General features: G+C 40.7%; 1 protein-coding gene across 5 annotated transcripts in view; it reads left to right on the forward strand.

The window, feature by feature from the left end:
* The window catches only part of Mysm1 (Myb like, SWIRM and MPN domains 1), a 37824-nt gene extending 24347 nt beyond the window's left edge, over positions 1-13477 (forward strand). Inside the window, exons 12-21 of one of the 5 annotated variants that reach the window (XR_005285757.2) lie at positions 1386-1440; positions 1833-1883; positions 2704-2778; positions 3287-3475; positions 4772-4904; positions 6966-7071; positions 7242-7299; positions 8714-8882; positions 9525-9634; positions 10853-13477. Coding sequence is in view for 4 of the 5 variants with exons in the window: in XM_038332983.2 (XP_038188911.1) it covers positions 1386-1440; positions 1833-1883; positions 2704-2778; positions 3287-3475; positions 4772-4904; positions 6966-7071; positions 7242-7299; positions 8714-8872 (826 nt within the window). In the remaining variant the exon portion in view is untranslated. Of the gene's footprint in view, positions 1-1385; positions 1441-1832; positions 1884-2703; positions 2779-3286; positions 3476-4771; positions 4905-6965; positions 7072-7241; positions 7300-8713; positions 8883-9524; positions 9761-10827 lie in introns of those variants that run through there. The other 4 variants (XM_038332983.2, XM_038332981.2, XM_038332985.2 and 1 more) reach the window with 4 other exon arrangements.
* The last annotated feature ends 6856 nt before the right edge of the window (positions 13478-20333 follow it).

The following is a 20333-nucleotide window of genomic DNA, read 5'->3' on the forward strand; positions in this document are numbered from 1 at the left end:
CCAGCCATATCACTCCTGTCTCCACCTCCCTAGTGCTGGGTTAAAGGCGTGGATCCCAGCTGCTGGGATCACCTTTGTGTGAGCTGTTTCTCTTATAGACTGATTCACTCTTTTGTAGCCCAGGGTAGCCTTGAACTAACAGAATCATCTGCCTCTGTCTCCTGAGTCCTGGAATTAAAGGTGCATGCCATCACTCCCTGACCTGTATGGCTGACAAGAATGACTGCTTTGCCCTCTGATCTTTAGGCAAGCTTTACTTATCAAAACACAAGTAGTATGCCACTATATGCTGTAGCAGTTGTATTTCCTTGGCAGGGCTTGGTTCCTCGCTTATAAAATAATTAAAGTGGCTGACGTTGCTTGCTGTGTTTTAAATTCTTTATGTGAGCACACTCAACCCCTTGATACCCTTCCTCACAGACTTTTTTGTCAGATGGGAATTCAACATGCTATTGTTTGCAAGTTGTCTTTATAGAAACATTGCCAGTTTCTTTTCTTTCTATAAACATTGTTCTGATACCTGGAGATACAGCTCAGTATTAGGAGCACTTTCTACTCTTGCAAAGAATTTAGGTTCAGTTCCCAGCACCCATATGGTTCCAAGGGATCTGACATCCTCTGGACCACCATGGTACCAGTTACACATTTAGACAAAACACTTATACACAGAAAGTAAAATTTTATAAATCTAAAAATAATAGTAAATTTTAAAAAGTGTTCTGCTATTTTCTTTAAAACTTAATTTTTAGTGGTCAACGCCTTTCTTAGTATTTTTCTGGTTTGCACATGCTTTTTTTATTTGGCCTTGCTTGGATTCCCCTCTCCATCTCTTCACGTTCATTTTTAATGTCGCAGGGCTTTCTGTTTGCTTTAGTTTGTGTAATAGACTTGCTTGTTATCCTTCATTTAGAAAGTATTTATTGAGTCTCCACTGAGGTGGAGCTATTAGGATACTGACAGGTATTGGTGTGCATGCTTTTCCTTTGAGACAGTCTCAGTATGCATCCCTGGTTGGCCGAGAGCTCCCTCTGGAGACCAGGCTGGCCCTGCCTCCGAGCAGTGGGGTTTAAGGCATACATCACAACAGCCTGACAAGCTGTTTTGAGAAACCTCCTACTTGAACTTCCTGAACTCCTGTCGGGGAAATAGCTGTGTCCCTGAACTTAGGCTCTCTCCTTCAGTTGAAGAGCTGCATCTGCTCACCAGCCCCTTCAGTTGCTAAAGCTGCTTTGTCCCAGAGTTCCTGCTTTCTGTCAGACCTAAAAGGACATGTGGCTCCTCCTTAGAAGGGTTCTCCTGCTCTAATATTTGTTCGCACAGGCAGAAGTTGAGGTTATATTATTACTAGTTTTTCAAATTAGTAATTAATCTTTTTTCTTTTTCAGCTCACTTGATCCCTTCCAACTGATACCTTGTAATTTTTTCAGTGAAGAAAAGCAGGTACTTGATATCAATGAGTAATCACAAATAATGCCCCCATGGGACAGGAAATACTTACTCTTTACCGTTTGTGTGAGGCAGGTGTGTGGGTGAATTGGACACAGCAGGGTATAGTAAGGATGGTGACCCAGCCAGGCAGAGGGTGGGGAAGAACAGTTTGCTGCTAGGACTTTGAAGCTTAGTTGTTTTTAAGTCTCGTTTGTACTGAACTTTGATTAATGGTGAAAACTTGGTCGGGTGGGTAAGGAGAAAAGGGTGGATATTCCACCTGTGAGAACAAAATGTTTTTCTTTTAAGCTTTTATGCTTTTTGGGTTTTTGTTTGGTTTTTTTGTTGTTATTTTTTTTATATATATATTTTTATGCTCTCTTCCTTTTCTTTTTATATTCCAGGAGCCATTTCAGGTGAAAGTAGCTTCAGAGGCACTATTAATAATGGATTTGGTAAGAATAACCTATTGTACTTCACTTAGTTATTTTTGTTTCTGTTCTTGAATTTCCATTATCCATTTATTATAGGCCTAAGAGAAAGTGGAAGACATATTTCAGATTTTAACTATTTTCTTTATAAGAAATCTGATTTCTTTTCTTTTGAAGAAAAGGCAGACAATTGCATATTTCCATATTTTAGAAAAAATGAATTGCCGTGAGTTTTGCAGATTGTCACCCATTTTCTAATGTCCTGTGTCTGCTGCCTGGCTGATGACTGACGTCTACTACATGCACATCACAGAGGCTCCTTGTGTGCCCTTCACTGCCACTGCAGACCCTCTAGTGGTTGTGTGTGTTTGAGGTCAATGACTACAGGAGGTTCTGGAGGGACTCACTCTGTCTTTTTTTTTTTTTTTTTTTTTTTTTTTTGGTTTGGTTTGGTTTTTCGAGACAGGGTTTCTCTGCAGCTTTTAGAGCCTGTCCTGGAGCTAGCTCTTGTAGACCAGGCTGGTCTCGAACTCACAGAGATCCTCCTGCCTCTGCCTCCCGAGTGCTGGGATTAAAGGCGTGCGCCACCACCACCCGGCTTCTCTGTCCTTTGAATGCAAATGGTATCTTCCTTTTAAGTGAACAAGTTCCACCTTCCTCTGTGTGCATCAAAGCTTCATAGCAGCAGGAAGGGACTGATGCCTGAGTCCCCTGCTTCAAGCCCAGCTGCCAGCTCCTTGCTGTGCTCTGTTCAGAGCAGTGCAGCTGCCGCTGTGCAGCTGTCCTAGGATTCTTCGTTGGCTGTGTGTGTGGATAAGGTCTGAGTCTGTCCTGTTTCCCGTAGCATGCTCACGTGTCTATGGCGGAGGTGATTGGGCTGTTAGGAGGAAGATACTCAGAGGCTGAGAAGACCCTTGAAGTAAGTCTTAATGTTTCAAACAGTTCGGTTACCAAGTCTTGCTGCCATACCAAATATTTTATAGAATTCAGAAAGTATAATTAAAATACTGATTTTTATCTGGACGTGTGAGAGTGTGCAAGTGTAGAAAGCTGTGTATTCAGAAGTGACTTATGTTCCATTTACTGAACATCTGTGTCCTACAAGAGGAAGAGGATTTGCCAGCCGTGGCTACCCACTACCTTCCCCAGTGAAAAGCTACAACTTGTAAGGGCAGTAATGTATTCTAGTGCTGTGGGTGAATGCTGGTGTACTTCATTCTGCTGAAATTATTTTCATAGTAATAGGAATTTTTGAAAGTGCCTTTAGATAGGTGTTATAGTGCAACCTGGAAAGCTAACCATTATCATGCCTTTTAGATTAGAAAAATGCTCCTGAGTTCGTAGACTACTATCTCACTTTTGGGGTTTATTTGGCAAGTAATAGAATTGGTGGGATTTCACTATAATGTAAGAACAATCCTTTACAGGTCTGTGCAGCAGAACCATGTAACAGTCTGAGCACAGGACTACAATGCGAGATGGATCCTGTGTCACAAACACAGGCTTCAGAAACCTTGGCTCTTAGAGGCTACAGTGTTATTGGGTGGTACCATTCGCATCCTGCCTTTGATCCGAATCCATCTTTACGAGATATTGACACACAAGCCAAATACCAGGTGTGTTTATAGTGTCATGTACCTACATTTTGTAAATTATTATACATCTTCCTATTGATTTTTGTGAAATAAAAAATCTATTATTTTTAGCTTTACACTAACATTCTTTACGTCTTCAGTTTTGAAATAACTTGCTTTTTTCGTATTAAATCAGTAAGCATTGGTAAAGTCAACAATTAAGTGTAGACAGGTGTGTGTGTGTGTGTGTGTGTGTGTGTGTGTGTGTGTATAAGCTCCTAGAGCCCTTAAAAACTGTCAGGAAGAAGTAGGACTAGACTTGTTATAACTTTGTTAGAAACATTGATATATCTCTTTGTAAAAAACAAGTTGTATTTTTACTCACTGTTAGGTTTAATGTGTATTTCTCCTTTTTTTTTCTTTTCATTTTTCAAGACAGGGTTTTTTTGTAGCGTTGGGGCCTGTCCTGGAACTTGCTCTTGTTGACCAGGCTGGCTTCGAACTCACAGAGATCCACCTGCCTCAGCCTCCCAAGTGCTGGGATTAAAGGTGTGCAGCACTACTGCCCCACCTAATGTGTATTTTCTATGTAGGTAGCTATTCGTAAATTACTGCCATGTTAATAAAATTTACAGTCAAATGTTTTGACATCATAGTATGTAAACACATTTGTGATATGTATTTTGTTTTATTTGACAAAGACCTACTCTGTGGGCCCAGACTGGCCTGGAACTCGTGGTAATTCTTCATTCTCCTGTCTCAGCCTCCCAAGAACTGAGATAGATGTGTACCACCACACCTAATATATGCGGCGCTTCTGTTGACTTTTTGTTTTCAGTTTTGTATGTATGTTTGTGAGGTGAGGCGCACACTCCTCTGTGTTTGCACATGAGCCAGGGGAGAACAGTTGGTCCTGTTCTGCCACTTTCCATTTTATTCCCTTGAGATGGGATTTCTCACTAGCCCTGTAGCTAAGCTGGTACCCAGCAGTCCTTCCCCAGTAGTAAGGCTACAGGTTACAGGTGCCTGTAACTGATTACGATAGGCTTATTATGCAGACTCTGAATAAGTGAGACCTGGTTCTCCTGCTTACACAGCTACTCTTGTATCCTGAGCCAGCTCCCAGCCATGCTGTCTGTATTGTTAAGGAGTGTCTCTGATGAAGGTGAACAGTTTGGGCCTGAAATGCGTATATAAGACTTTCACTCAGTTGCTGCTATTTGGATAGGGCCCTTTGTTTGTTTGTTTGTTTGTTTGTTTGTTTGTTTGTTTTCTTTCCTCCAGTTAACTTTCAGTTAGAGCAATGATAGTTGAAATTAATTATACTTTTCATTGCAGAGTTACTTCTCCAGAGGAGGAGCAAAGTTCATTGGGATGATTGTTAGTCCATATAATCGAAGTAACTCTTTACCATACTCCCAGATTACCTGCTTGGTTATAAGTGAAGAAGTTAGCCCTGATGGTGCCTATCGTAAGTTTCAACAGTAATAACTTCTTACTGTCCCTGTCCTCAAAGAACGTATAACTGTGTAAAACTACTTGATGAGAAAGTGTGTGTATCAGCCAAGGACTTATTGCATATCACCTAGTCAAAGTACCCTCTTTCCTTTCATTATAGTGTTACCATGTCCTTAGATAAAAGGAAGAAAATGTGGAGAAACATTAGAGCAGGCAGTGGATCGTGAGCACTAGAGACATTGTGTTGCACAGTGTACATACTGAGCACTGTAAACATTGCGTGCATAGGAAGTGTGTATATACTGGGCACAGGAGATATTGTAGAACGTAAAACACAGTCCTTTTCTCATAAAAATATTTTCATAAATCCATTCTTGCTTTCTCTGCTATGGCATGCAAATAAATAAAACCATAACCCATCTTTCTAATACCTCCTGGGATATTAGGATTCCCAAAGACAGACTTCAGGTCTCCCAAGTATCATCTGTCTCAAGAAAGAACTAGTTTGACGTAGCCAGCTACCCAACTTAGTCTCCTGTACGTCTCCTTGTGACTGTTCTGGGCAGCTCTGTCTACAGACTAAGAAAGGCAGGGAGGGAACTTTGTAAGGAGGTGGGTGGAGGCTCAGATTTTCTCTGGGTGTGTGGTCCTGTATGAACGGCATTTGCAGCGTTCCCTTTCCTCTTGAGTCTTGACGCCTTTGACACTGCAGAGTGTATTGTACTCACTTTTCTATCCAGCCTCCAGTGTGGAGCCTGGCATAAAGAGGATTCTAAGTGAATGTTTGCTTAATAATTAATTTCTCTTTATTCTTAATCATCTTTGATGCTCTGTCCTTGGTAAAAATCTCAGCACTGTTGACTGTTAATGTATTTTTTTAAATAAGTCTGCAGCACTTTTTTGCCTTAATGACCACTTTGACTTTTAATGCAGTTTGTTCATTATTTTTATATCCTTAGTACCAGTTAATCAGCACTGTGAATTTTTCTTGAGTGAATAATATCAGGAGTAGTTCAGAATGCCCTACTGAGTATAGCACATAAAGCACATAATTCATCAACTTAACTATAATTTATAAAAGTTATAACAGAAAGCATTACAATAAACTTTTCTTCACTTTAAGTCAGATCTCAGCCTTCTGGGTTTTGGTTATGAGCCTCTATTCCAATCATATCTAATATAGTTAGTTGGTACTGAGGACATGTGACTATTCACATTTTATTCATTAGAATTTAATAATTTAAAATTTATGTGATTCTGTTTCTGGCCAAAATGAAGTAATAAGGACTTTTTTGAATCAACCAAAATAGTAGGCAAAATATATAACACAGTAGTATTTTACTTAGGCTGTAATTCAGGCTGTGAAGGAAGATGGTCGCTAGAAGATGGGAAACAAATCAGCTCAGCCCAGGCTGCTCTACTTTAGTGAGCAGGAGGAAACACAACTGGCAAACTTGACTGAAGTGATGGAGCTGAGACAACTAAATTCTCAGAGAACAGCCTGCGTATTTCAGCGTGAGCTCCAGAGCGCTGTAGAAAATACCCCTCAGAGCCGGGCGGTGGTGGTGCACGCCTTTAATCCCAGCACTCGGGAGGCAGAGGCAGGTGGATCTCTGTGAGTTCGAGGCCAGCCTGGTCTACAAGAGCTAGTTCCAGAACAGGCTCCAAAGCCACAGAGAAACCCTGTCTCGAAAAATTTAAAAAAAAAGAAAATACCCCTCAGGTACTCAGTAAAGTATGTGAAGCTCGGTTTGTGGAGACGCTAGGAGAGGCAGGAGACAGCCACTGGGAGAACTGCACAGGCTGACCGCCTGGTGCTCCTGTCAGCTTTTCTTAGGAATGCTGCCTGCTGATCAGCGTTCCCATAGGCGTGATGGCTTGTACCTCGGAAGGTACTGTGCCTGCTTTGTCGAGAACAGCCCCAGTTTGTTACTGATACTGCCCTTTTCTGATGAAAAGACCTCTTGGCTTGGGTGATGAGTGAGATGCCATCCCGTCTTCCACAGTGCTTTTCACAAACTGTCAGAAAAGGAGATTGGCGTTGGTGACAGTGTGCCTCTTTACACTCCTCTAGGTTTACCCTACAAATTTGAAGTCCAGCAGATGTTAGACGAACCTCAGTGGGAATCAGTGTTTGAAAAGACAAGATGGATAATTGAGAAGTACAGGCTTTCCCATAGGTACGTGTTATGGTTTGTGATGGCCCCACATTTGCAGTCTTTCTCATTAAGTTGAACAGAGAAAGAAAAGCCTAGATTAAATGTAGAACCTGATGTCTGGCATCAGGACAGTTTATTGCACAACAAATAGTGTCTTTGTCACCAGTTTCTTTTTAAATTCCTTCTTGCAGCAGTGTCCCCATGGATAGAATCTTTCGCCGGGATTCTGACCTAACTTGTTTGCAGAAAGTAAGCTGCCTTCATTTTTAATTGGATTCTTATTTCCCCTCTGTATGTTATGAATATATTTTATTACCATTAGTTATTAAAGAAGCTGTTTCAGCCAATGGCTTGGTAGAGTAAAGCCAGGTGGGAAATTTGAACAGAGACATAGAGAGAAAGTACAAGGAGAAAGACGCGAGCCAGAGCCAGCCACAACCTCATGGTGATACACAAAATAATAGAAACGCGTTAATCTACAATGTAAGAGTTCGCTAGAAATATACATAAGCTACTGGCCAAACAATGTTGTGACTAATATAGTTTCTGTGTTGTCTTTGTGTCTGGGTGGCTGGGACACGAAGGAGCAGTCTCCACCTACAGACCTCATTCAGATTCCAAGCTGCTGTTATTTTTCCCACTGTTCTGTGAATGCATTCTGTTTTCCTTTATTAATGTACTTTTTTAAATTAATGTGTTCTATTGGCTAAAGGTATACATAGAAATAATACTCTTTTAGAGTGCAATACAAATATATTGTAACCTGATATATTTCTTAGCAGGTTACAATTGTGTATAATGAAGAACCTTTGATCTTTTCTTTAAAATTCACAAGTACCATGTTTCCCTTTTGACCATGATAGTTGGCCATTTAAAAAATATATAGTATAAGTCTAATTTAAGTTTAAGTGGTCATTTTGCTCTAACTTAGTACTTGGAAAATAAGGGTTTAGAACCGCACGCCCCTTCCCACCCCCCCCCCCCCCCACACACACACACACTTCTGGTTAAGATGAATAGACTGTCAACACTTTTGTTTAGAACCGCACGCCCCTTCCCCCCACACACACACACTTCTGGTTAAGATGAATAGACTGTCAACACTTTTGTTTTAGCCATTTGGGAATATTCAGAAAGAATAAGCATACTAAGTTCTTTCTGCTATATTTGTCTACATACTATTGAAAAACCAATGTGTGCATCTCCAGGAAAACTGGCCTAGAAGTATGTACTTAGTTCTTTTTGTTCCCATCTCTGTCTCTCTTGTTCATTTGTCTGGTGCTGGTGCTGGAGCTCAGTTTTGAGCCTTGTATCTGGTCTCCACACTTCATACCTGGACCCACAGTTCTATGTGCTTCATTGTTCCTATTGTTTGCTCTTCAGTCTTTAGAGACGGCTCTGCGGATGTAAGCGTATGGTTACAATGGGCAAAGATCACAGATTTGGCCAGAGCCGGGAGCAGTGCTTGCACATGTTGGTTTCCTGTGGAGTTGTGAGGGAGCTAAGCTCAACCTTCAGCAGCGATTCCAGTAGTCCAGGCTGAGGTTGTTGAGAGCGGCGTTTCTCATTTGAGTATTACTGGGGTTTGAAAAGAAATTGTGATAGTTATGGAAGCCCTCTTACTACTGAAGTATTTAAACGTAAAACTTTTCTTTTCAACTAGCTTTTGGAGTGTCTAAGGAAAACACTAAGCAAAGTAGCCAATTGCTTCATCGCTGAGGAATTCTTGACCCAAATAGAAAATTTGTTCCTTTCCAATTACAAAAGCAAGGAAGACAATGGACTGGCTGAAGAGAGCAGAACAGCGGAGTTGTTCTTGTAATATTTTAAAAGTAAGACATTGTGTTCTAATCTTAGCATACTACTGTAAATAATTGAGATTTTAAAGCAATATAACTTAAATATTTTTTCTTTTACTCTATAAAATTCTAAACTTTCCTATTATAAATAATGTGAGAAGGAAGAGATATGGGCTTATTCTCATATAGTGGTCATCAAGAGTTCCTGTGCCCTCTGACTACTGCCTCTGACTGCGTCCTCTGACTATGCTGAGCTCCTGTCTCCTCCTGCCTTATATTCCTCTCTCTGCCCTGCCGTATCACTTCTGATATCCACCTCCCTGGTGCTGGGATTAAAGGCGTGAGCCACCACTGCCTGACTCTGTTTCACTGAGACTGGATCAATCTAGTGTAGCCCAAGATGGCCTTGAACTCATAGAGATCCTCCTCTTCTGTCTCCTGAGTCTTGGGATTAAAGGTGTGTGCCACCACTCGTGGTTAGCCCTGCACTCTGATCTTCAGTCAAGCTTTATTTGTTAGACCACAAACAAAACATCACCACAAGGACCAATTAGGGAATATTGTATTAGCTGGAAAACTGGTGTTTGCCTATTGTCCAGGTCTTCTTACTGGTGACAGTTTTATTACCTTGAAACTGAATTTGAGTTTAGATTTTTCCTTTTTCTGTTGCTGCAGGTATAGCCAAAGAACAAGGCAGCACTGGATGGAGTAGCCTCACAGTCTGAGGTGGCCTGAATCTGATTTGGACAATTTAAAGAAATGGAGTTTGTTTTCTCTAGGCCAAGGTTCCTATAGACAGCTAAGGCTATAACATCTAACCTCCCAGTGTTATTCCAGCTCTGATTTTATTTGCTGATTTTTTTTTTAGGTTGCATCTTTTGTAACTTCATTTTAAGATTGTACAGTTCCCAAATGAACTACAGGAAACTAGTAGTTTTTCCACTCCCCTGTGTATTTAATGTGAACAGTGAAACATACTTTGTAGAATCCCCTTGAAGTGTGGAAGTATAAGAACTCCAAAGCACAAATTAGGAATTGAGCTCCCGACCTAATTTGTGCCAGCTTTGGGATAAGACCTTAATTCTGTCACATCTCTAAATCCAGGAGTCTCAGTTGAAATTCAGAGAGCTGAGTTTTATAACATGGTGTCTCTTCAAGCAGAGGCCACAAAAGCCAGTAGCAGGTCACTCTCTTGTGCCCTTCTCCTCCTTACCTGTCTCTCCATAGGCTGGTGCAGCAGACCCGGGAGCCCGTGTTGATTAACTTGCTGCATTGGTGTTTCCCTGGAATGATGCTGAGTTGTTAAGAGTTCTTCATCAAATCTGGGTTTTCACATGCCCATGGCTAATCATCTTCACTACCCTGAGCTATGTTTTAAGGACTTCAAAGATGGCAGTAGTCAGAGTGGAGGGCCTTGAGAACACAAGTTTTTAAGCAACTATTGAGGGTCTATTTTTCTGAATATAGACTACATTTATAATTTATCTTACAAAATTTTTTTTTTTTTTTTTTTTTTTTTTTTTTTTTTTTTGGTTTTTCGAGACAGGGTTTCTCTGTGGCTTTGACAAAATATTTTTAAATGCAGAGGAGCATGTACAGAGTGCAGATATCTCAGACCCACTATCAGAAATACTTCACACAGGAATTACCCTCTTTACTGAGGGTTTTTGGTTGGTTGGTTTTGTGAGTTTTTTTGTTTTGTATTGTTTTGGGGGGGGGTGTTTGTTTGTTTGTTTGTGTGGTTTTTTGAGACAGGGTTTCTTTGGCTGCCCTGGAACTAGCCCTGTAGACAAGGCTGGCTTTGAACTCACAGATATCTGCCTGCCTCTGCCTCCTTAGTGCTGGGATTAAAGATATGTGCTTCCATCACCTGGCTTTCTTTACCAGTCTTTAGCAGCTTGAATTGAGAACATTCAGATTTATCATTTCTCTCCTGTCCTGTCCTGTCTGTTCTCCATAATGCTTTCTTCTCTCTTAGTGTCTATATGCTTTGACAACCGCAGATGGCCCCTATGCTGGCCTTGCCAACCTCAGCCTCCTGAAAATAGTTGGAGCAAAGGCCTGAAAGAAGCACAGATTTGTCTGGACTCAAGGAGACGTGTAACACAGAAGTTGACGAAGCTCCTAGAGAAAACCCCATCCCAACAGTGTGTGCAGAAGTGGAGGACCAGAGACACCTGAGACCTTCATCCCAAGTTCTGCCTCTCTGAAGGACACAACTGTAAAATAATGAGCTTAAAATTTGTGTCTTGTTCTGCCTTGGGTAAGGAAAATTAATAATAGTACGTCTCCTCTGTTAGACTTGGTGTTCTTCAGAAACAGTACTCCAGAAAGCAAATCAGGCCCTCGGTTAACCTTGCATTCTTCCCCAGTCCTGTGAGATGCCCTGGAGCTCCCATCGCTAGAGTTGGGGTGACCCTGTGCTCACAGCTCATGAGCTTTTTAGACCCCAAGTACTTTTGCCCACTTGGACCCCTTCTGTATAAAATTTAAATTTATATTTTATTATTGTGTTTGTATAAAATGACAGTATTCATATTTTGAATTAAAATAGTCCTTTATCTAAAACTTATATTATTTTTACTAAAAAATTAAGTAAAATTTTGGTTACATGCCCTGGGAGTCTGAGACGCTGTGCCTAATGGATAGTTTGCCCTGTCTGTATTCAGAGGTCTCGGGGAAAATGCAGTTAATGTTCCCTGTCCCTTCCCGCCACCTCTAGGTTATCTTTGTCACTCTGCCCAGTAGCGCTTTGTTCTTTCCCATCCTAGCCAGAACTCGGGGCATTGCTCACTACCATTCAGTCCTGGGAGAGAGACAGAGACGGGGGCTGTGGTGCGGAGACAGATAGGTAGACATTTTTATCCTGGTTTCTACTTTCACAGCTTGTGCCATTCTTGACAGGGTGAGGCTCCTTCTTTCTTCCCTTTGATCTCAAGCCCTTTTATCCATCTGTCCTCACAGCTCCTGGGGATAAGGTCTGTGTATCTCTTGCTGAACGTGATACACAGACCCACTCAGATTTCCCCGCAGTTGTTTCTCCACAGAGCGCTCCTGCTCCCAGACGGGGGTTGGTGAGGGCTGTGACGTGCAAAACACAAGCACCTTCAGACTCTTCTGTTCTCAGGACAAAGAAGATGGCAGCCTCAGCATGCCAGCCCGAGCTGTCCTGCTTTTTGGGTTACCTTTCCCCATATGTCTCGCTGGGTTTGAGTGCAATGGAGAAGCCGATAGAACCATTTTGCCCAAGAGTGCTGCCCCGTTCTGTGCCAGCAGAAGCCACCTAATTGCCCTCCTGCCTGTATGACATGCCCCGTCATCAGCAGGCATCCCATGTGGATTTCCTATCCGTAGTAGAGCTGGCCACCCAGTTTTTCTTCTCTCACCTCTACCACCAAGATACTTAATCTGGTGTCACATGGCATGAAGGCAGAATACCTTCACGGAAGCACAAAGAAAAGCACACATTTTGATAAACATACTCTATCAGCATTAACAGATTTAATAAATTTGATCGGTATCTCCACTTTCCTATTCTTTAATAACGCTCTTACAACTTAATATATGTTTTAATATGCCCAGAAAAATCACTGTTAGGAGAATAATGTATTGTACTTAGGTTATTATTTCCTGACCTTTCCTGAAGAGGATTTCTGTGTGCTTTCATTAACAGGAATTTCACTTTCTGGTATTTCTTCTAAGCTACCTCATTCCCTTATTGCCCCCACTAAATCACAAGCAAATAAAAATATCCAAGAGGAACTTAAAGGATTCTAAATGAAACTAAACTTTAAAGGTGAAATTAACCCACAACACCTGGGTGGCTTTTATTTTCTCCTTCGGTGTTTCTGTCATATACTCATGAGTCCCAGGGAAAATGCCTGGTTTGTTTTCTCTGAGGTTTCCTAGTAGCTTTCTAGGAATTCCTTAAATGTTCTCATCATTCATATTCCTGTTTCATATATTATAAAATCGAGCCCTGTGTGGCAGCACACACCTTTAATCCCAGAACTCAGAAGTAGAGACAGACCTCTGAGTTTGAGGTCAGCCTGGTCTACATGATGAATTCCAGGAACTACAATAGGACTACAGAGTAAGAGCCTATCTTTAAAACAAAACAAGACAAAGAAAAAAACTGTCTGCTTTAGCACGTGAATTCTGAAATTGTAGTTGGATTTTAGCATGGTGTATGCAGCTGAGTCATTTGCCTTTACGTGTGTACAGTGGAGTTGACTTGCACAGTTGTGTTTTGGGTAAGATACTGCATGACAGTTTATGACCTTGCTGTTTTCCCACAATATTGGCAGTTTTGGGGAGTTTTTCATCACTTAGCATTTTACAGCATTCTACAACAATGTAACAATTTAAAACTTTTGTACATTTAGATGTTATGCTACATTGTATATATCTACATTAAGAATATTGTAAATATCAGTGTTTGTACAATAATGGAAGATTTTCCCTAAAATATAAACTCATCTTTCCATGTTTACTTGTGACATATTAAAATACCCAATTTTAAGCTTTGCGAAATTATCTTACAATGAAAGCTAAGGAGAAACGTGCTGCCAAGTCTATGTAAGTAAAAATTTGAAAATAAAACAGGTGGTTTTTGGTGTCTTTGTAAATTATTAGCAATATATGTATTGAATTACAAAAAGAAGGCACTGCCTTAGTTACCTTTTCATTGCTGTGGCAAAAATAAAACCTGACCAAGGCAACTTACAAAAGAGAGCATTTAATTTGGGGTTCACATTTCTAGAGTGTTCTAAAGGGTCTATGACCATCATGTCAGGGAGTATGGCAGTAGGCATGGCATTGGAGCAGTAACTAAGAGCTTATCTTATCCCCAGACAGGAGGCAGAGAGAGCTAACTGGGAATGGCATGAGCTCTGGAAACCTCAAAGCCTCCTCAGTGTCTCCTCCTCCACAGTCACCTAACACCTACAGACCAGTAGAGGATGTAATGAGAAGTCTCTGGTGAGACCAGTGCCTTTGGAAGAAATGTCTGGCGGATTTGATTATGTGATGTTTAGGAAAAGATGGTGCCGATAGAAGTGGCCTTAGTACAGCTGTGGACGTAAGAAACCCTGAAAATATTTTGACCAAAGAGTAGAGTATAGGAGATGGCAATTACGACAGCAACATACAGCCAGCGCACTCAAGTTTAAGTTACAGAAAATATAAAGTCGAAGCCAGTGAGGCAGAGTCATCTCATGATGACCTGAGTTGTGTTCCCAAGAGCCATGTGGCAGAAAGAATCATCTGCGGGTGCCCTCCGACCTCCTCCACACATATACCACATTTTATAGAGAGCAAGGTAATACCTTTAGTTTCTATATTATGCTCATTAAAACCACCAACTTAGGAATGTAGCTCAGTGCCCGAGATATTGTAATCTCTGTCTATTTATGTAGGAGCTTGGCATTCAATGCTCTAGTCGTCCTCTGGATCTGGTCGTGTAGAGAGGAGAATCAGATTGTCCCCTATGTCTGCTACAGGTGCATGTCTGCTCCAACTGTGTGTGTCTGCTCCAGCTGTGTGCTACAGCTGCATGTCTGCTACAGCTGCGTGTCTGCTACAGCTGCGTGTCTGCTACAGCTGTGTGTCTGCTACAGGTGTTTAACTACTGGGGCTACTTGCTGAAGAGATTCCTAGTAGTTCTAGGCTGAGGCCTTCATCCTTTTTGAATTTTTTGGTAACCTGCAAAAAAAATTATTTTTATAGTAATTTAAAGTCAAGTACCCAAGAAAAATAATGGTTTACTTACCAGACATAATGAAATCCTGAGTTTTAATTCTATAAAAGCATTTATTTCATTGGAAGTTCACTCCTCCATATGTTAGAGATTCTTATTAATTAAGCATTGGCTTTAACTTTCTGATCATGGCCATGGCTTTGGAGGCCTGCATTGTGTTAGTCTTATTTGTGTTTAAATGGTTTTCTGCATCACTGACCCTCAAGTTTATCTTCCCACAGAATGCAAGTTTAAACACAGGCTTACACCACATAGGTATTTGTTCAGAATCTTGCATTTTCCAAAAGAGATATTCAAATAGAATGCTTGGCTCCCTCCCCTGCCCCCATATTTTTCCTATTGCCCTACAAGGCATATTAGGGCATAAAGGATTTAGTGTGTATGAGGCTGGGGTATAGGGGAGGGCAGTGTAGCTGGTGGGCTAACCAAAACTAAGGATATTTGTAAACAACTTTACGGAAACCCACTGGGCTTCTAAGTGCTAAGAGGATGATGGGAAGCAAGTGGAACTTGCCATTTTCATTGCGATGGCTTTTGGTGTTTAGCTTTGTGGGAGGTGGAAACAGTTTCCCCATGGGAATTGCCTTGTCCAGTCTTATTTGAGGTTGTTTGGGTTTATGTGAGGAATCGTGTATTGTGTCATTCTCTCCCCTTCTGTAGCTTCCCTGTCGGTTGACACTTTCATATGCAAATTTCTGCAATCAGAAATTCACAAAGTTCCAAAAACCTAGAATATTTTGAACCCCAGTGTTATGACACAGATCTAATGATCGGCCACACAAAAACCCAGGCACGCTGAAATGCCGCATGAGATCAGCTTCAGGATATATGTATAAGGTATATATATAAAACAAATAAATTCTATGTGTAAAGTAGGGAAAGCACTTCAAAATATAGGCATATGTTGTGGACTAGCCTTGGCAAAAATACCTCTTGTCAGGGTAGCGGTGTGGGGTTTTTGAAATATAAGAAAAGAATATGAAGATGCATGAAAAGTAAGAACAGAAACCAGGGAAAGTACTAGGAGGGCATTCCAGTGAATATTGAAATTGCCCGATCTTATTTTTCCATTCCATACTTTTTTATACCCAAAAATAAGTGGGGGAGAATATAACAAAAGACTTTATTAACATGATACAAAGGACAACTCAGTTAATCGCTTTAAGACATGAAATCATTAACATTCTATTTTCTAGGCAGTGATGCCGCTCCCCAGGTGACCTCATAGTTACAAAAGAAGGAACAGAAGTACATTTGCATATCCTGACCACCTGTCAGGATTGAATGGACCTACGCATATGGGCTATCTTAATGTCAAAAGAATTAAGTAATCACATCCTGAGTTGGGATGTACAACTATGATTGTCAGTCACTTTGAGCAACCTCTAACTCTGACTCTTCAGACAAAGTAGAAATAGGCTCACATTTTGGAGCCTCCCTTTTTATTAATTTTAATAAAGCCTGTGCTTCTGCAACAGGACAGATGATTGCGTTTGTCTTAGGTGAACACTTTCCTGTTTCCCAGACTTACCTGTCTTTGGTACATGTGTTCTAATCATTCATATCCATGTCTTAGGTGTCTGGGAGGAAAAAGGATCAAACCCATCTATGACTGCTGACCTCTTTAAGCAAAGGGTTCAGGGAGAAAGTACCTCTGGGCTCTGTGTCTGTGAGCCAATTTTTTTGCCAAGAGAGCTCATCTGCACTTAGATAACGTTTTGTGAATAATCACATTCCTAATGACTACAGTTTTCTAACCTAAGGGCTGGCCAAGGCAGTTTGTTTATTAGCCAATGACAATCCTCCATCATTTCCCCTTTTTCTGTTTAAACAAAAAAGAAAGGCTTTAACTTTAACATAGTAAAATTACATATAACAAAAACAGTTATCAAGTAAGAATTGGTTACAATATTTATATCTTTTATCATAACTAAGAAAAAATATAACTATCTATTCTTCAACACCATCAAAGACTCCAGAAGGACACAATATTACCTAGGTGAACAAGAAGTAAGCTACTTCCAAAACTCTAGAAATGACAGAGGCATCTTGCTGCCTGGACAGTCAACCCAAAGTTCTTTTGTACTGTTGGGGCATCCATCTTCGGCCTACAGGCCCATAGTATCCAGCAGACTTTTCCATGAAGCAGGAAATTTCAAAGGCAGTTCAGTCAGTATCTGCTGTGTCCTGCAGAATGTATCACAGACTCTTTCATGAATCAGGAACCCCGAAAGATCATCTCACTTTTAGGCAAGTTCAGCAGTCCTCTCTCTGAGGGTTCTCTATGTCCAGTTTATGCAATAGCCCAGGCAAGAGCAATTTCTTGCCCAAATGGCTATCAAACTCCATAAGTAGCCTCTTCGATGCCCATCTTCCTCTTGAAGTAGATTGCTTCTATCCCAATATGGTATGATAGACCACACTCTCCTGAAAGGTTGCTTTGAACACCCTCAAAAAATTACTTTGCTCAACTGCTGACTGAGAGGAACCTAGCACACAGGTTACACCATGAAAGATCTGATTAACAGCGTCCCCATTCAGCAGGAAGCAGTTTGGAGAGAAATAACTGTGCCCATGTTCCAAAATATTGTTTATAAATGTTCTTTTACATTTAAAGGGGGAAATGATATAGATATGAATAATTTTACATTGGTATAAATTTTACTCTATTAATATAAATTAAAGGTCAATTTTGTTATATGTATATGTATTTATGATGCTGATTAAGGTATTGTGATTGTGTAGTTCATTTAAAAATGTAATGTATATCGGTTGTTAATGGATAGTCATCAATAATAGTCAAGCTTGTAGTCATGTTAGACTCTGGATATATAGAGATATATTTCAGATAGGCATTCTTAATATCTTTCAAAGACTACAGAATATGGCATTTAAATGTTTTAATAACTTAGGGCTTTTATGACAATAAGACATATCCGCTCATGGCAGCACCAATCTACTTCAAGAGGAAGATGGGCATCGGAGAGGCTCCTATTTAATTTGATAGCCATTTGGGCAAGAAACTGCTCTTGCCTGGACTGATGCATAGACCAGGCTGTCCTTAAACTCTCAGAAATCAGGGAAGATGGAGGAGGAGAACATCAGGGAAGATGGAGGAGGAGAACATCAGGGAAGATGGAGGAGGAGAACATCAGGGAAGATGGAGGAGGAGAACATCAGGAAAGATGGAGGAGGAGAACATCAGAAAAGATGTAGGAGGAGACATCAAGGAGGAAGTAGAAGGAGAATGAAGAAGAAGGAGAAGAGGAGGAAGAGAAGGAGGAGGAAGAGGAGAGGGAAAGAAAAAACAACGGGGAAGAACAGAGAAGAGAAAGAACAAAGCAGGGGCAGAGAGAGAAAATAAAATGACGAGTTGAGCTTTGCCCCTTCGCATCTGTTCAGTAGTTCACCAGCTCCATGCCTCCTCTGCAGTTTTCCTGGTCTGCTGAGGGTGGGTCCCTTGGCACCTTTATTTTGAAAATATTTGACAGGAAATTTCTTTTGTTTTTATTCCCTTTGATAGTGTGACTTTTAATCATAAAAGTTGAAGATATGTTTTCCTAATTTTCCCTTTTTTCAAACTTTACCAAATTTCCTAGTACTTTAATGTAACACCATTTATTTTTAAAGGATATCTTACCTCACTTTAAAGTACTGAATCCGAAAAGCACCAAATAAAAGAAGATCTGGAAAAAAGCAGCTTTCCGAATGAACCCCAAATAATACGCAACAGAGAAGCACCTGAAGTCCCCTAGAAGGAGCATCTAGGATGAATCAGCTTTCTCCCCCAAGACAAGGCTTGTTTGTGATACATTTGGTCTGTGTAATATTTGAATTGGTTGAAAGGCAAGAATCTGGGTCATGGAATTAATGGTATAGAGAGAGCAAAAGAAAGAGAAGAGAGAGAGGTGAGAGAATGGAGAGAAAGGGAAGAAAGGAGGAGGAGCAGGAATTGTAGGGAACCTAGAGAGAGGGAGAAAGACAAGGAGAAGAGTGGAAATGAAAGTAACTACAGCAAGAACGTACATTAAAGGAGTGTTTCTGTGACAGAAGTTATCAGATTTAATGGAAAGTAGTGTGCACAAGGACATTATTATCACAGTTTACCTGGACAGTGAAGCACTAGTGTGCAAATGCACCAAAGCACACTGATGCCCCAATATTGATATGTGCATGTTTTTACTGGCACATCAGAACACGGGAATATCTGTGAACTGCTATCCATGTGGGTGTGTTAGTACTTCAGGCCACATGGAAATACAAGTAAAGGTGTGACATGTAAAGATGCACACACAAGCATCTGAATACACAGTTATGAATATAATACTACAACAGGATTCATGGGTTAGTACATCAGTATCCAGGAAAGTACTAGACAGAAACACACAAGATTATATTGCTATATCACTGGCATGAATGAACTAGTAGAGAAGTACACACACACCTAATACTAAAGCACCGCACAATAGAATCTTCGCCCAAATAGGTGTATAATGCAGTACAAACTGATGTGCATTTACCACAAAGCAGATGGGTGTACTTGTAAAGCCAGAACATAGCTTAACTAGAACAACAGCATATCATTTTTTCAGGAGTAGAGCACTGACTGTACCAGGAAGTAATGATACATCAGCAAAAGGGTTGTGCTACTAATGTATCACACACAAGTCTGTTGCAGCAAACGTGATCATAGACTTACTAGAAAGCAGTGCACAGGATAATATTATTGTCAAGGTTTATATGAACATTGAAGCCCTGGTGCAGAAGAGCAGTGGACATTGATGTCCTAATACTGGTGTGTCTAAGTATTTTCTAGCACATCAAAACACACGGATGTCTGTGAACAATAACCCACGTATGTCTACCAGTATAACTGCAGACATAGAAATACATATAAAGTAACACACATGGATTGGATAGTACATAACCAATAATGCTTTTTTCTTGTAAGCCCACACACATAGATGTCTTAGTACAACTGCACACAGATGTACTATAACAAAAACGCACAGGAATATAACACTACAAGATTCACTGAGGTGCGACATCAGTACTAATGGAACCACTAGACAAAAGCACACACGGACATCACTGCACATCGCTGCGCATGAATGTGCTAGTGGGTCACTGCACACATATCCAATACTAACACACTACACAGCAGCATCTTTCCAAACGCTGATTGTACAGCTGCTTTAGCAATATACCGGCGTGCTCTTACAGCAAAGCACTTGGATAGACTTGCAGAGCTCAGAACTTGCCTGAACAGCAGCACACACATTGTTAGGAGCAGAGCAATGCATGGGGATGGGCGAGTGTGTGGCACAATGGAAGTAGCAGTACTGCAACAAGAGTGGTTGGACACCCATGCATCATGCCCAGAGGTACTGCTGGGGAAATTCATGGATCTATGATATCAGGACTCGTGGGAGCACTAGAAAGAAGCACACAGGATATTCTAGTGTATCAGCACAAATTCATGTCCTAGTTGAGCACCATAAATGGTCTATGACAAAGCACTACAGAATGGAATCTCTGCAAAAAAAAAAAAAATAAAAAAAATTCTATGTAGACTTCCTGCAGAACAAGGTGCTGTGCACTACCATCAAAGAAGACAGATGTACTTTATATGCCTGAACATTCATGTGATACTGCAGCAGGACTCTTAACTCCTCTACTTGGAGTAGATTCTGTGCGCCTACACAGAATTCTGTACCCAGATTCTG

The sequence above is a fragment of the Arvicola amphibius genome, chromosome 6 (assembly GCF_903992535.2).
Source record: "Arvicola amphibius chromosome 6, mArvAmp1.2, whole genome shotgun sequence".
NCBI lineage: Eukaryota > Metazoa > Chordata > Mammalia > Rodentia > Cricetidae > Arvicola > Arvicola amphibius.